The sequence below is a fragment of the Callorhinus ursinus genome, unplaced genomic scaffold, assembly GCF_003265705.2.
Source record: "Callorhinus ursinus isolate GAN/ISIS: 27379988/994484 unplaced genomic scaffold, GSC_fseal_2.0 scaffold79, whole genome shotgun sequence".
In the NCBI taxonomy this organism is placed as follows: domain Eukaryota; kingdom Metazoa; phylum Chordata; class Mammalia; order Carnivora; family Otariidae; genus Callorhinus; species Callorhinus ursinus.
Genome location: NW_027397141.1, coordinates 2,358,837 through 2,374,738, shown reverse-complemented (window position 1 = coordinate 2,374,738; position 15,902 = coordinate 2,358,837). Strand labels below are relative to the sequence as shown.

Genomic DNA, 15,902 nt, shown 5'->3' with positions numbered 1-15,902 from the left:
GCGGGGCGGGCGCGGGCGGCGCGTGCGGGCGCGCACCCCGGCGCAAGGGCCAGGGCCGGGGCCGAGCGAGCGCGGGAAGGGGCGCGCGCCGCCCGCCGCGCCGCACTTGTCCAACGTGGAGAACCCAAATACCAGTTTCAAACACTTGGGAAACATTCGGCCCCCCGCACCGCGCATGCGCCCCGCCCCCCCACCGCCCCTTCCCCGCGGGCCCCGCCCCCGCGGCATCACGCCCCTCACCGGCCCGGCAGTGCGGGGGTGTGGCTTTGTCTGTCACTTTGGCTGGGGAGGGGGTCGCGGGGACAGGGTCGGCGGGCGAAGCGCAAACTTTACTAGGAGTTTTGCACTGGAAGCAGAGCCTGTCGGGCGGCAATGCAGAACCGCCGGGGAATGTGGGGAGCAGCTGGCCCCGCCGAAGAGCCGGTCGGAACCGATTGAGTTGTGAGACGGCGGCCGCCGAGGCCATCGCTCGCCCAGGGTGTCACCTCCCTACCCACACCCAGCCCCTCATTCCGGTGACCCGCCGCGGAGCGCGGCATAAATAAGGCCCGAAACAGACTGGCAACACCGAAACCCAATCCACTTGCCGCCCTCACCTCAGTGGGCCAATCAAGACGAGGGAGAGGCGGGGCGAGTGGGGATAACTCCTCCCAGGCTCCGACTACGAGAAACCCGCGTCCTACGAGGGGCGGAGAGAGAGGACGGGCCGTGCAGGGCGGAAGTGATGGCGCATGCGCAATTGCCGGGAAGGGGGGGAGACCTACCATTAGGCGGCCGGACCACCGCTCCCAGCAACCTTAGCGGCTCGCGCGCTTGCGCGGTCTTCACCGTCTTCCCTTTGTGTCGACGGCCGGAGTCCGGTGCAGAGCGGCTTGGAGACAAAGGGGCCCAAGAGGGGAGCTGCTTTCCGGACTGGGCTCCCACAGAGGGCGGGGGATCCCGACCCCTTCCCGACTGTGCCCTAGGATCCGCTCTCATTAGAAAGACCACCCAAAGCGGGGCGGGACAAGCGTCCGGTCCCGGGGGTCCGGGGCCCTCTCCCCGTACCGTCTCGGCCCCTCCCCCCCCCGGCCTCTCTCCCCACCCTAAGTTCCCGAATTCGGGCTTTCTGAAAAGCCCTGCGCAGACGGTCCCGTTGCCTAGGCGACGGGCCCGCGTGCCAGCCCGCTGCTTCCGGCTGAGGCCCCGCCCCGTGGGCGTGGCCGCGCTCCGCCTTTGTCCGGCGGGCACGGGCCTGCTGCTCCGGGCACGGGCCTCCTCCGCCGGGCAGCCTCCCGGGCTGGCCTCGGCGCGCCGCTGTGCTGTGCTGCTCACGGTCTTCCTTCCCCCAGGTGGGCGGGGTGTCCTGTCGCGGTCTCTGCGGGCGGAGCTGGCTCCGCTCGGCCTGCCGGGTTCGCCCCGGCGGAGCGGGTGCCCTGGGGCCTGCGGCGTGCTCCTCCGCAGACTGCGAGCCTGGCGCTCGCTTGCTCCAGGAGGCGTGCTGTCAAGACCCAGGCCGTTGGCAGTTTTTTTAAAGTTACTGTATGTTAGCGGCGCCTGGCTGGCTCACTCGGTGGTGCCTATCGGGGTGTGAGGTCCAGCCCCCCCCTTGAGTGTAGAGATGACTTAAAATCTTTAAATAAAAAATAAATACATAAATAGCAATAAAAGTACTGTATGTAAGCCAGTAGTATTTCCGTCAACCCAGTGTAGATAAAATAGACTCTTATCCGCGGGTGGCGCCTTTTCAGATAGGGATGCCGGTGGAGCCGAGGACCCTGACGAGCTGTTTTGTCTTTGAAATGGATGGTTCTCATCTGCGGAGATAAACGACCCCTGATACTAACACTTTGAAGTAAATAGATTGCTCTTCACTCTTAAACCCCTTCATCCCTTCCCCATAGCAAAAGAACTTCAACTTTGATATTGGGAGAATGGTTATTTTACTTACGGATTCGCACTTCTCCCAGTCTCGGCCTGGTTTAAAGCAAATGATGAATGAAATTTCATTTAATTTTGTACAACAGAATTCGTTGGCCACTAGTCTGCAGGAGAGGCTTGAATACTATGACATGTGGCAACGGGGACGTTCTATGGAATAGAGAAACAATAACGAAGTTAAATAAGAAAAATAATTATTTTTCTCCGAGACCATATAATTTTAAAGTACCATGGCAAGAAAGAAATAAGTTCTTTGAATCCTTGCATTTATTGGCCCTAGAATGAGTAGTGTTTGTCTGAATTTAAGAATAAAGGTTAGAAATAACTTACCCCTTCCAACGATAATCAAGCCAGCTTGAACCAGGTTATCTTTTTTAAAAATCACGATGTTATCTGAATAATGATTCCTTTCATGTTTTCATGGACTCCACAGACACAGAAACAAAAGGTTATCTTAATCATTGAACGAGAAATATTTCATGAGTGCCTACCAGGTGCTAGCTACTGTTTATGCACTGGGGATGAGGAGCTTACATTCTATAAGTTTACCTTGTGGGCTAAAAGGTCAGAAGATATTTTATTTACTAGCTTTACAAAGTTATTAAAATACATATCGATGACTTCACAGTTTTCTGAACAAGATAAGAGACTAAGAGCTGAAACCTAACTATGACCATGCATTTTAAATATACTACTGGGCGCCTGGGTGGTTCAGATGGTTAAGCGTCTGCCTTCGGCTCAGGTCATGATCCCGGAGTCCTGGGATCGAGTCCCGCATCGAGCTTCTTGCTCCTTGGGAGCCTGCTTCTCCCTCTGCCTCTCTCTCTCTCTCTCTCTCTGTCTCTCATGAATAAATAATAAAATCTTAAAAAAAATAAAAAATAAAAAAAAATAAATATACTACTAAGGAAACATGTTTAATTTTGAAGATACATTTAATTACCTTGGTTGTTTCGGTTCTGCTCTTTGGAGTGTGTTGGAAAAATGGATACTAAATTTTTTTCTGAATTATATTTCTAGTTTAAGTGGTGATGCTCCAACCCATGGGAGTAAAAAATAAGAGGTGAACTTAAAACTTTTGTGTTTTGACGTGCTTAAAAAATAAATGCTAACATGTTTCTCTCAAACTTGAAATACCTCAAGCGGTATGCTACCTTATCTACTGTACTTTGAATTTGCAAGATTTGGCCTTGAAAGAAAGTGTATTACTGAGAACTACCTTTTTGGTTGTTGTCATTAAGGACTAGGAAATGGCATTCAAGATACTTTGGAATCATTAATTTTAATACACTTCTTTGTTCTGGCCTAGATTGGGGAGGAGTCACTTCAAAGTCACAGGATTCTCTTTTGGGGAGTATATTTGTTAATAAATGTTCCCAGTCATTTTTACTTTACTTTAATATTCAACCTGCAAAAAGGACTCATTTTTAATCACCATTAAGTAGAGGGTTATGTTTATTATTGGTTTGATGATTTCAGAAAGACTAAGTAAAGGTAGAATTGCTGCCAATAAGGGCTGACCACCTTACACAACTGGTTTTCTGAAGACAAAAGATACCATTGTTAATTTAAAAGTCATGAATTTCTATGGCCAGTTCCAACATACCACCTGTCCAGATTCATGTGCAGGATTTGGTCTTCAGTGTTACTAAGTCTGTTTTCAAGACTTTTAGCTTTTTTGGGGAGCCTGGGTGGCTCAGTTGGTTAAGCGACTGCCTACGGCTCAGGTCATGATCCCAGGGTCCTGGAATCGAGCCCCACATCGGGCTCTCTACTCAGCAGGGAGTCTGCTTCTCCCTCTCCCTCTGCTCCTGCTCTCTTACTTGCTCACACTTTCTCTCAAATAAATAAATAAAATCTTAAAAAAAAAACCAAGTTTTTCCCTTGAATTCTGTGTGTTGACACAGATGGCCTTTTGTTCATTTTCTTATTTTACTAGCACGTCTAGTACCTGGACCAGAGCTTTCTCCATCAGATAATTCACTGCGGAAATTTCCTCCCACAGGCACAACAGGTGGATTTCATCACAGATTCATTGGGCAGCTCTTTTCTGAATGCAGTGCTGGAACAGTGAGGGAGGGAGTTCAAAAGAATTTACAATCTAAAGTACTGGGGAGAGAAATATATACATTGTACTAGACACAAGGACTCTTACAAAAACTTACCAAGATAGGGATGGAGACAGGCAGTGAAGGAGGGATAATAACTCCAGTAGAACTTTGAGTAGTCAGGGAGCCTGTGCTTACCACTGATGGAGAGTTCTCCTAATTCTGAACAATAGGTTCTAATATTTTAGCTTTATGCATTAGACCATAGTTTACATTAGACTACAATTTAGCTTGAAACATAATTGCAGTATTGGACTCCAGGGATCTTGAAAGAAAAAAAAATGAACTGTTCTAGGAACATACTGGTTTGTCTCTGCTTAAGCATTTGCCTTTCAATAGAACAACCAAAACAAACCAAAAAAAAAAAACCCCAAAAAAAAAAAAAAAACTGAGGAATCTGTGTGGTTTTGAGGAATGCAAAAATAAAGGGGATTTCTTTTTCTTCCTTCCTTCCTTCCTTCTTTTTCTTTCTTTCTTTCTTTTTCTTTCTTTCTTTCTTTTCCTTCCTTCCTCCTTCCTTCCTTCCTTCCTTCCTTCCTTCCTTCCTTCCTTTCTCTTTCTTTCTTTTCCTTCCTTCCTTCCTTCCTTCCTTTCGACACTGTTTTGCAAGGTATCAGTAGGGGCCCTTTTGTCAAGATAATTTGAAAGTAACTTCAAGTGAATCCGCTTTTAAAAAGTCCCACTGAAACCGCAATTCAGGTTGCTTTTGTTCTCAAGAGAGGAGATGATATAGAATGTTTAACATTAATGAATCCCAAGTAGACACTTCCTACTACACATACTTGATGAATGATGGGTGGTTTCCTAGCTTTGGTCTTCCATCCGGAGACAGTGCTGTCTTGGGGTGCAAGTGACCCTTGTGCTTTTAAATGGAGACGTGCTGGGTGCACACGTAGGAGGGCAGACGTGCCTTGTTTGTGTTGGGGTGCAAGCATGCTGTGTCAGGGTGCACATGTGCTGTGTGTGTTGGGTGCAAACGTGCTGTGTTAGGGTGCAAGGTGCTGTGTTGGGGTGCAGATGTGCCTTGTGCACATTAGGAGGCAAGTGTGCTGTGTTGGGGTGCAAACGTGTTGTTAGAGTGCAGACATGCTGTGTTGGGGTGCAGACGTGCTGTTAGGGTGCAGACATGCTGTGTTGGGGTACAAGCGTGCTGAGTGCTGTGTTGGGTGCAAGTGTGCTGTGTTGGTGGGCAGACGTGCTGTAGTGGGGTGCAGATGTGTGTGTTGGGTTGCGGATGTGCCGCGAGCGCGCCGGGGCGCAAACGTGCTGTTGGGGTGCAGACGTGCTTTGTGGGTGCGTTGGGGTGAGACGTGCTTCCCGAGCAGGCAAGGAACCGGAGGCGGGCGCCCGCACCGTGAACTCGGGCAGTCAGCGTCCTCCCGCTCCCGATTCGTCAGCGTCAGCACAAACACCTGCACGACGGGATCCCAAGAGCAGAAGGGCCCCCTCCTCCCGGGCGCGAAGGAGCCCCTCCCTCTACCGGCTAGGGCGTCCGTTGCCGCGCCCCGCCTCGCCCGCGCCGAACTCTTCCTCGGCCCCAGAGCCGCAACGGGTGGCCCGCAGGCCAAAGAGAGGCGCGGCCGCAGCTACCCGACCGCCTTTTGGGGGGTTGGCGGGACCGAGGCCGGTCATCTTCCGGAATGGGCGGGCACGGCCGATCCCTTTCCGGGTTGGGCGGGGCCTGGGCGGCCGCCGTTCTGGGTTGGACAGATCATAGGAGGCCCCTTCCGGGTTGGGCGGGGCCTTGTCTGGCACCTATCAGGAGTGGGCGGAACCTGGACGCCCCTTCCGGGTGGGCGGGTCCAGTGCGAGCCCCTCCCGGAGTGGGCGTGGGGAGCCTCCGCGGCGGCCGCGCGCATCCCTGTTCCGTGCCGCTCGCGGGCCGGCCATGCTGCGGACGCGCGGGGCGGCTGTGGGCCGCCGGCTTCTGCGGGCCGCGCTGGGCCTGGGCGCCCGGCTGGGGCCGGCGCGGGCGGCGTCGGGGGTGCGCGGGCAGGGCTGGTTGCAGCCGGCGGGCCACGACACGGGCGTCAAGGTGTACAACAGCCTCACCCGGAGGAAAGAGCCCTTGATCGTGGGCAGCGTGGACGCCGCCTCCTGGTAGCCGCCCGGGATTGGGGGAGCGGGGTGCTGGGGACGTGGGGCGGGAAGGATGGTGCACCCAGCGCTGCGCTGAAAGGTTCTCAGGTGGGGAGCATTTAATAAGTACAAAATCCATGGAAGCACAATTGGAGATACTGGTGTAGTCCCGGGTACTTGGCTGGCTTTGGCTACGAATTCCCCAGAAGTGGTTACTTAACAGTTTTTAAAAGAGCATGGTTATATGATAACCGTAACTGAGAATGTGGTGTCCTTTCTTGCAAATATGTTTCACATGGTGGATTTTAACTTTGTTCTTAGGTATAGCTGTGGACCGACTGTCTATGATCATGCACACCTTGGCCATGCTTGGTGAGTGTTCTGAATTTGATTTTTCACACTTCTAGGGACCGTTTATTTTGGAAGGAAAGCCTGTTGCAGGTTTTTCCCATCTCTCAAGTGGCAACTTAAGAATACTGACTAGCAAAAAAAAAAAGAGAGAGAGAGAGAATACTGAATAGCTAACTATCTTCCAGGTATTGTGGGAGGCACACCTGTTGTCTCATGTGGTGCTCATAGTAAATTCTAAGCACTTCTACCCATTTCACAGGGAGGCAGTGAGGAGCAGTGATAAATGACCTGTTTTGGAATTGGATGCTTCTTGGTGGGTTTTAGTGAGATCAGGTCAGGAATGAGCAGTGAGAAGTTATTTCTGGCCCCTACTGCTTATTTTCTTTCCAATTTTGGACACGCCCTTTTATTACTTTGAGTCCTGGTTTCTTCATCGTTGAGTTGGGGATGATAATAGTATCCATCGGTTTGAATCCTCACAATTTTATGAAGTAGAGCATAAAGTGCAGCTTACACAGTGCCTGAGCTGCGCTGTGGCGGGGGCTGAGCAGTTGTTGGGGATAAGTAACTTGCCCGAGGCCATGCCTTCAGGAAGCGGCGGAGCCTGGTGTGTCTGATCTCCCCGTAGCTTGCTTTCTCAACCTCTTAACCCTCCGCCGCACTGCATCCCATCTTTGTCAGAATTACACTTTTCGTAGTATTTTGTATGTTCTCTTGTTCCTTTTTTAAGCTTATTTTGTTTCAGACTTAGACTAAGAGTGAAAAGCTACCTACACTTTTTACAAAATCCTACATCACCCAGGGAGGCTGGAGTGTTTTTTGTGTTTTGTTAAAACAGAATCAGTGGCTAACTTACCATTCATTTTAAAAAGGATATTTTGACCTCTTTATTGAAGTATAAAATATGTTGAGGAAAGATTGCAAAGACAAATCGCCGTCTTTTATAGAGCCAAGTGGATACCATCTGTGAGGGCAGGTGGGGCTGGTTTGCGCTGAACGGTCAGGTGACGTGTCAGGCCCATCCCCCTCCGGAGATGAGCATTACCTTCCTTGATGGCTTCATTCCCAAGAGATGGCTCCCAGGTCCTTGAAACTTTCCGGAGTTGTGGGACTCAGGAGAGGCTTCCTTAGCCATTAAAACCATTTATGTACATTTTAGAAGGACTGAGCAATTTCTGAAAGAAGGGGGCGGGTAGGGGAGGGTGTTTCCTTATTTTCAGCTAGGAGAATCAAGCCTTTGGTTATAATTTGTATTTGCCCTTACAAATACAGAAAAGAGTACAAATGTTAAGGGTGCAGCTGAATGAATGTTCACAGGTCTTAGGCAGAGACACGTTACCATCACCCCAGAAGCCTGAGCATCCCCTTCATCACTGTGGTCCCCCACCCCCTCGAGGATAACCGGTTATCCTCTATGGAAGATGGACTGTGAGATAGAACCCATTCCTCAAGAGTCATTCGGGATGCTCCTGAGTGGTGGGAAACCTGAGAACGTCAAGATTCTGAAGAAGCTGTGGGGTCTTGGGCGCCTGGGTGGCTCAGATGGTTGAGTGTCTGCCTTGGGCTCAGGTCATGATCCCAGGGTCCTGGGATCGAGTCCCGCATCGGGCTCCCTGCTCAGTGGGGAGCCTGCTTCTCCCTCTGCCTCTCTCTCTGTCTCTCATAAATAAATAAAATCTTAAAAAAAAAAAAAAAAAGAAGCAGCTGTGAGGTCTTAGGGGCAGGGATGGTCAAGCGTGGCTCCCACAGCTCCTAAAGTAAAGGTCCAAATCCTAAGGACGTCTCTGCAGTTCTGGAAGTCTGTCCCGATGTACCATCCAGGTTCACGTCTCCCCACTCACCTCCCCAGGTAGCCACACCTCTATTTTAAAAAGGCAGGTACTTGGGGTGCCCGGCTGGCTCAGTCAGTAGAGCACGGGACTCAACCTCAGGGTTGTGAGTTCAAGCCCCACCCAGGGCATAGAGCTTACTTTAAAAAAAAAAAAAAAGAAAGAAAGACACGTACTTAACAGACACAGCACTTTTTCTGTTCTAAATGCTTTACAAACACCAGCCAGTGTGATTCTCATAAGGACACCAGGTGATGGTGCTGTTTTCCCCCCAGGGGCAGATACAGTGCACGGGGAACCACTCCTGGGGGAGCCGAATGAAGGGCATGGTGATGACCCATGACCACGGTGACAGTGGCTCATGCCTGGAGGAGTTGGTGCTGCAGGGCACCAGGATCGCGTTCAGCAACCCCGTGGCATAGCAGGATTCTGTCCGATTTATAAATAAGCAGTCTAAGCCTTCAACTGATTAAATATCTCGGCAAGAAGTTTCCGACCTGGCTTGGTCACTGGAGCTGTGTTTGGGGAGGGTAGTGTGGGAAGCAGACGGGGTACAGTGACGGGGCTCGTGTTTGAGTTACAGAGGCTGTGTCGGTGACATAGGAGCATGAGATTTGCCAACCCTGAGTTCTAAGGTTGCTTTTATGGGAAACCAGATTCTGGATATTTTACATGGCTCTTGAGCCCTTTTGGTTTTACACATCTGAGCTGCCCCAGTGTGGCATGCTGATAAGCTGGTGGGTTTCGTTTTGTTTTTTTAAGATTTTATGTACTTGAGAGAGAGAGAGAGCGCGCGCGTGCGGACAAGTAGGGGGCAGGGGCAGAGAGAGAGGGAGAAGCAGACTCCCCACTGAGCAGGGAGCCCTGTGCGGGGCTCCATCCCAGGACCCTGAGATCATGACCTGAGCCGAAGGCAGCCGCTTCACCGACTGAGCCACCCAGGCGCCCCAAGCTGGTATGTTAATATCCCACCACAGTGCGCACATTTCTTGGGAGTGACGCCATATAGCTTTAACAGCATCGTCCTTGGTCTGCTGTTCCTTCTGGTTTGCCGTAGTGAAACACTCCAGTTATTCTAGAACATAAACAAGGACGGTAAAAGCTCTCAGTATTTTAACTACCTGGTGAGATTGTATTACCAGTGAATTGTTCTACAATTAAATGGTGTAAACTCACGTAACAGCTCCAGCGTTAAACATGCTCACCGTGTGCCTGACATTGAGGCGCTGCCTTTGTTGATTTCTTGTGGGGCCCTGCGAGGGCCAGTCAGCGGAAGTCTTTTCCTCTTCGTGGTGCTGTGGGACCCATCAGCTCCATCACACACCTAAAGTTTGGGGCAGCCTGTTAAGATGCAAGGCATTCCTTGAAGATCCCGCTGGGGACTTTGTGCATTAATGATGCCCCGACATTTCTTTTCTTTCAGCTCGTACGTTAGATTTGATATCATCCGAAGGATCCTCACCAGGGTTTTTGGATGCAACATCATCATGGTGATGGGAATCACAGATGTGGACGATAAAATAATCCACAGAGCCGCTGAGGTAAGTGCAGAGGGTGGTGTCGTCCATAACTGGATCGATGAGAGCGCTGTGCTGAGCGCCAGGTGACATCATCCCCTCGCTGCTCCGCAGGTGTGTTCTGCGTCTCTCCGTCCACACGCAGCTTGGCGGGAGCACTCTGACAGGTCAGCAGGGGAGTCTCTGCCCTGGTAAAGGAGGCCTGTTTGATTCTGGGCACCGAAGCCTTGGATTCCTCGTCCCCTGCTTGAAGTCTGTCCCTTTCTTGACTCCGTGGCCTCACGGCCTCCAGGCCCCCCACGCACAGCGAAGGCAAAGGGCCGCTTCCGGGCTAGGAAAAGTTAGCTCACGGGAGGTCCAGTTTTCTCGTTTGTTTAGTACACAGCGCACTTACCTTATAACTCATGCATCATTCAGGGGAAGCTTTTAGGGGGAAGTTTTAACTGAGGGGTTAAGTTAAATATAGGTGAATTTTTAAGCCTATTTTCTGGTTTCTATAATTAGCAACTCTAACAATTATCTCTAAGGATCTGCAGGTAATTGTTAAATGATCCAATCTATGCAAAAACCTACACCGAGTGCTTTATATTCCTGTTATTTTAGAAGATGTATGTACTAAAAACTGTGTATACTATTTTTTTTTAGGAACCAGTCTACACTTGATAATGTTTTATAGTCTGCTTTTTCCATTTAGTATATTTTGAGTACTTTTTTCATGTTCTTAAATATTCTTGAACGTTTTTAAATAGCCGTATAGCATTTCATCACATGGAGATACTCTCATTTACCATTCTTGTTTTTGGACTCTTGAGTTACTTCCATATTCTGCTTTCTCTCAGATTTATTTTCTAGAAGCCATGTGTCCCTGTTTCCTACCAATTTGCCTTTTTTTTTTTTGGTAAAGTTTTACTTGTTTAATCTCTGCACCTGACCTGGGCCTCGAACTCAACGACCCTGAGATCAAGCATCGCATGCTCCCCCAACCGAGCCAGCCAGGCATCCCCTAATTTACCTTTTTAACAACTAGATAGCATTTGGCATGGGGGCTGTTCAGCAGTTTCCCATCGTTGGCTGTGTTGTTTATAGCTGTTAAAAATAGGGCTACTGTGAATATCTTTTTTTTTTTTCATTCTGTCTCATTTCGCTAAATACTTTTCCTAAAGTGGAGTCACTGGTTCAAGGAGGAATGGTTTTTTTAATAAGGTTTTTCTTCTTAGAGTTGGGTGGTTTAGAGTGTTTACTGATGGCGCCAAACCCAGTGGGGTTTCCCGGGTCTGTCTGTTTTTTTTTTTTTAAAGGATTTTATTTATTCATTTGAGACACAGAGATACAGAGAGAAGAGAAAGCAGGAGCAGGGAGAGAGGCAGAGGGAGAGGGAGAAGCAGGCTCCCTGCTGAGCTAGGAGCCCGATGCGGGACTCGATCCCAGGACCCTGCGATCACGACCTGAGCCGAAGGCAGACGCCCAACCATCTGAGCCACCCAGGCGCCCCCCGGGTCTGTCTTGTCTAAACAGCTGAGCCAGTACATCGTGCTCCCTTGTAGCAGACTCGATTTCCATTTCCAGAACTGTCCCTGAGCACGCATCGAACTGTCTGGGGCCAGGCCTGTGCCTGGCTTTGTGTCGAGAAAGGTGAGGAAGACCAGTCCTGGCCTCATGGAGCTTGCATCTGGGGAGGCAGACGAGCCCACAGAGAGATGCTCTGTGTGCGACATAGTTCATTTTATAAGCCCAGCGAGGGACGTGCAGGGAAGATTGTCACACCTCCGTGGAATGCAGAAGTGACTCACTGCGGGGGGTTAGCCCAGAATTAGCATTAGTAGAGGGTGGGTGTGGTGAGGAGTGAGGGCAGGAAGGACATCTGGGCAGAGGGCAAGCGAGGAGGGGCTGAAAGGCGGCGCGGAGGCCTGCGAGGGAACCCGCTGTCCTCCTGTGGCCCGTGAGTGGGCTGGCGGGTGAGGCTGGAGAGGTGGGGGCGGCTGGGCCTGGGGCACCCAGGGGACTTGCACTTTGTCCGGTAGACTCTTGGGGTGCTCTAGCCAGGCTCAGCTCCATCCAGTGGAGACCCCTCGGTGGTGGAGAGGACACAGTCGGAGACGGGCCCACAGACAGGGTTGGTGGGAGCTTCGCCCTGGAGAGCAGAGTGAGTGGGACGTACCTAAAGAAACGCAGACCTGGATACAGAAATCTGGAGCTTGGTCAGCTGAGGGCTGTGGTATCATAGAGATATGTGTGGACTTTACCCCAGTTCCAGGCACAGAGCACCTGAAACCCACGGAATCTAGTCAGGGAGAGTGTCTTCTGTGTGCTGATGAGATCACGGCTGGGCCCCTGGAGGGCTTCAGGACAGGGGCTGGGGTCCCAGAGACCCAGCCATGGCGAGAGCTGGGACTTTTCACCCCCCACCCCTGGCATGGAGCTGATTGCCAGTGGCCAGGGATTTAATCACCTGTCCCAAGTCGTGAAGCCTCCATAAACACCCCCAAAATGAGGGGGCTCAGTGCTTCAGGCTGGTGAGCACAGGTGGGTGCTGGGAGGGCGGCGTCGGAGAGCCTGGGAGCCCCACCCCTCCACCCTATGCTGCTCCTGAGTTGTGTCCTTTATCATAAACTAGGGATGGTAAGTGGACTGCTTTCCTGGGTTCTGTGACTCAGCTCAAACCCCCAAATTTAGACTCCATGGCAGGAGTTCAAGTGGCCAGGGGACCTCTGGTGGCTGGTGTCTGAAGGGGGCAGTCCCATGGGGTCTGCGCTGACCTGGGGAGTTTGTGTCAGAATAGGGTTGAATCGTGGACACCCGGCTACAGCCGGAGAACTGGAAAAGTGGCTAGAGTTGGAAAAGGCACCGCGTGTTTGGCTGGAAGCGAAGGGTGGGCAGGCTAGCCCTTGGGGTTCATCACCGTCCCTGCTGCTCTCTCTGCCCCTGGGGTCAGGTGTGCCCTGGTCCAGCCAAGGCCCTGGGGGCAAGGTGAGTCGTCCCTTTGTGGGGAGCCGCAAGTGAGGGGACAGCAGGGGGCAAGGGGTCCCCAGGCAGGTAGTGCTTGTGGTAGGTGGCCGACCCACAGGATCCTGCATGTGGAGCGCGGGAGGAGGGGGCCTGAGTTTGGAGTGGTTTGTCCAGGGCTGTCTGACTTCAGTGTGAGCTCAACCACTCACCAGGGGCACAGCCTTTGGATTCGAGAGTGAAGCTTCTGAGCAAACGGGAGGAAGAAAGGAGCGTCCTCTGATCCATGGGTAGGACGGACAGGGGAGAGGCAGAGGCAGGGGCTGTGCTGTTCCCTGAGAGGGGCTGGGATGGTCCCTGCGGGGCGCCTTGAGGGGTCTGGAGCCATTGCTGGGAGGGAAGGCTGACCCCAGAGGTGCTGAGCAGGAAGGCCTGCTGGACGGGGCCCTCAGTGGCTGTGCGCAGGGTGCAGCTAGTAGCCAGCAGGCCGTGGTCTCTGGCCTGGTGAGCATGGGGTTGGAAGGAACACCGCCGCAGGAGGCGTTGGTTATGGAGGAAGGTGACCCAGGTGAGTGTTTCATCTGTCCTCAGCCCTCCCCCTCCGTGGGGATCCGAGACCACGCACCTGGGTCCCCGCACTTGATGAGTCGGGCTCTGCTGTGAATCTTCAGACTCGGACGTGGACGTGTGAGCTGCAAGGCCTGCTGGGAGGCTGGAGGCACGCTGGTGGGAAAGGAAAAGGGGAGGGGTTCGGATGCCGGTGAGGATGGGCGTTGGACTTCAGGAGGGAGGGGCGGCGGCCCAGGGTAAATGCAGCGAGAATGAAGTTACTGAGAGGATTTCACAGATGCCACGAGGAGGCAGTGCTTGTTACTTTTAAGAATTGTATTATACTTAGCCTGCGAACAGGTTGGTAGAATTAGCTGAAAGATTCTGTGTGTAGAGAGCGTTTAATTTTTGACACCTGAAATTTCCCTCCTGTCACATGGCAAGATGCTAACATGGCACTGAATAGTCGTTCTCACAATATCTCTTTAAGGTGATGAAGAGTGCATCTGAAACATGGTTATGAACGCATCTGTTTCTTAGTATCTGGCAAAAAGGATATTTTTTATCTAATGCAACCTTTTAAAGTGATGGCAATGCTCTTCATGCCATCTGCTTCAGCACTTGCTTGTACGTACGATATTTTATATTATAATATTACACTTTTCTGGATCTCTCCCTTGACTTTGATGTTCGGCACAGTGTTACAGTTTGTCAGGGATAAAAACGGCCGGCGGATTTCCGGGGGGAGCCCTACGAGAGGTGTGGTACGTGTGCATAGTCGCATTTTGTAGGAAAAATTGGGATGAATGTGTCAGAGTGACCCAGGCCGAAGGAATTCTTTCTCTGCTGCTGGTCACTGGCCCCTGTTGCTGTCTTTGCGGGAAGAAGGCTGGTGGCTGTGGCTGAGTGTCGAGGGCCCGGCCGGGGGGCCCTTGCTGCAGGCGAGGCAGCTTGAGATGGTTTGTGACGGTCGGGGCGAGTTGGACAGTGACCTGAGATCGAAGACTGAGACCGCATTTCAGCTCCCACCTCGTGCAGTTTGATTTTCGGAGAGTGAGAGCCACGCTGTCCAGATACATGGTGTGACCCGCTGCCGAAAGAGTAAATTTAACAGTAAAAGGTTTCGTTTTAGACTATGATTCCACTCCTCCGTGCAAGGCCAGCAGTAGATTGGTATCCCACTTACAACGTTACAATGTTTGGAAACACCTCCGTGTGAGCTGGAGAAGCCGCCTGTGGAGCGGGGCTTGCGTGTTTGGGCAGGGCAGCGTGGCACTTGCTAGGTCATTTAGAGGAGTGTGCGCGCGCGTGCCTAATATTCCCTTTCAGAACCAAAGACGTGGATCCTAGAGTTCATATGCGGCCAGGAAAAGTCTGTAAAAGAGTATAGGGGCGCCTGGGTGGCTCACTCGGTTAAACGTCTGCCTTCGGCTCAGATCATGATCCCAGGGTCCTGGGATCAAGTCCCACATCGGGCTCCCTGCTCGGCCGGGAAGCTGCTTCTCCCTCTGCCAGTCTCCTCCTGCCCCCCCCGGCCCTGCTCGTGTGCTCTCTTTCTCACTCTCTCTCTGACAAATAAAAATAATATCTTTTTTTTTAAAGAAGAGTATTAAGGAGGGAATAGTCCTGCCTAATATTAAAACATTTTTAAAGCTATAGAAAATTTTTTGTTTTCATATATTCTTTCTTTTTTTTGGTGCAGCTTTGAGGTTGACCAGATCTACAATAAATTGCACTGAGTACATACGAGGTGTACAGCACGATAAAATCTGAACCCATCACCAGTGTCAGGATGAGCATCTCCGTCCATTGCCCCCAAAAGCTTCCTCTGCCCCTTGTCATCCTTCCCTCTTTGCTGTCCTGCCCCCAAGCTTTCACCAGTCTACTTTCTGTCACTGTGAAGGTGGTAGACCTTAAACATTGTTGTGTGGATACGTTGTACAGACAGATAATGGGACACACTAGGAAGTCGGAAGTAGACACAGTAAATACTGGAAATTTGTGATAAAGATGGCATTTCAAATCAATGGGGAAGAGAGGAATTATCTGGCAAAAGATGTTGACGGTTAGGTAAGCATCTGTGGGAAAAAGTAAACCCAGGAGGAGTGGCGGATCTCACAACCAGATCCGGGGCAGATCGAGCCTAATGGAAAAGAAATGGAACCACGAATTACTGAAAGAACCTTGGGGCACTTTTTATAGCCTCATACTGGGAAGGCTCTCCTAAATTTGTTTCCAAACCCAGGAGCCATTTGGTGAAAAAGATTTGAGAAATACAAAAGATGGCTAAATATAGAAATAACATTTTCTATAGTACATAAACTAACCATAAAGTTAAAGACTGTGACAATAATTGAAATTCACATCAGAGAGAAAAGGCTAATTTCTTTCATGTAAAACTACTTCCTACCAATCGACAAGAAGAGCTCTACAAGTCAGTGGAGCAATGGGTGTGGTGATTACAGACTTAATATAAATGGCTCTAAACCCGCGAGAGATGTTCAGCTCCTTCAGAAGAGAGAAGTACACGTTAAACGTACAGCGAGAAAGCGTGTGTTAGTCCTGTCGCCGACGTCCAGAAGTGCCCCCCCCCCCCCCCCCCCCCC

At 51.0% G+C, this 15,902-nt stretch overlaps 2 protein-coding genes and 1 long non-coding RNA gene across 6 annotated transcripts in view; 1 reads left to right on the top strand and 2 right to left on the bottom strand.

Annotated features, from left to right (window-relative positions):
• The window catches only part of ING1 (inhibitor of growth family member 1), a 60,947-nt gene extending 59,601 nt beyond the window's left edge, over positions 1-1,346 (bottom strand). For all 3 annotated transcript variants that reach the window (XM_025874700.2, XM_073887427.1, XM_073887428.1), the window contains exon 1: positions 765-1,346. In XM_025874700.2, the coding sequence (XP_025730485.2) occupies positions 765-978 (214 nt within the window). In that variant the 5' untranslated portion in view covers positions 979-1,346. The remainder of the gene's footprint in view (positions 1-764) is intronic.
• A 241-nt stretch (positions 1,347-1,587) lies between these two features.
• Positions 1,588-4,506, bottom strand: LOC141371583 (uncharacterized). Its single transcript, XR_012376659.1, has 3 exons — positions 4,086-4,506; positions 3,872-3,982; positions 1,588-1,796 (listed from the first exon to the last, which is right to left on the bottom strand). It is a non-coding gene; the product is annotated as an uncharacterized lncRNA (long non-coding RNA).
• A 1,388-nt stretch (positions 4,507-5,894) lies between these two features.
• Positions 5,895-15,902, top strand: part of CARS2 (cysteinyl-tRNA synthetase 2, mitochondrial) — a 44,129-nt gene continuing 34,121 nt past the window's right edge. Inside the window, exons 1-3 of one of the 2 annotated variants that reach the window (XM_073887425.1) lie at positions 5,895-6,128; positions 6,429-6,479; positions 9,711-9,828. In XM_073887425.1, the coding sequence (XP_073743526.1) occupies positions 5,917-6,128; positions 6,429-6,479; positions 9,711-9,828 (381 nt within the window). In that variant the 5' untranslated portion in view covers positions 5,895-5,916. The remainder of the gene's footprint in view (positions 6,129-6,428; positions 6,480-9,710; positions 9,829-15,902) is intronic. The other variant, XM_025874604.2, reaches the window with a different exon arrangement.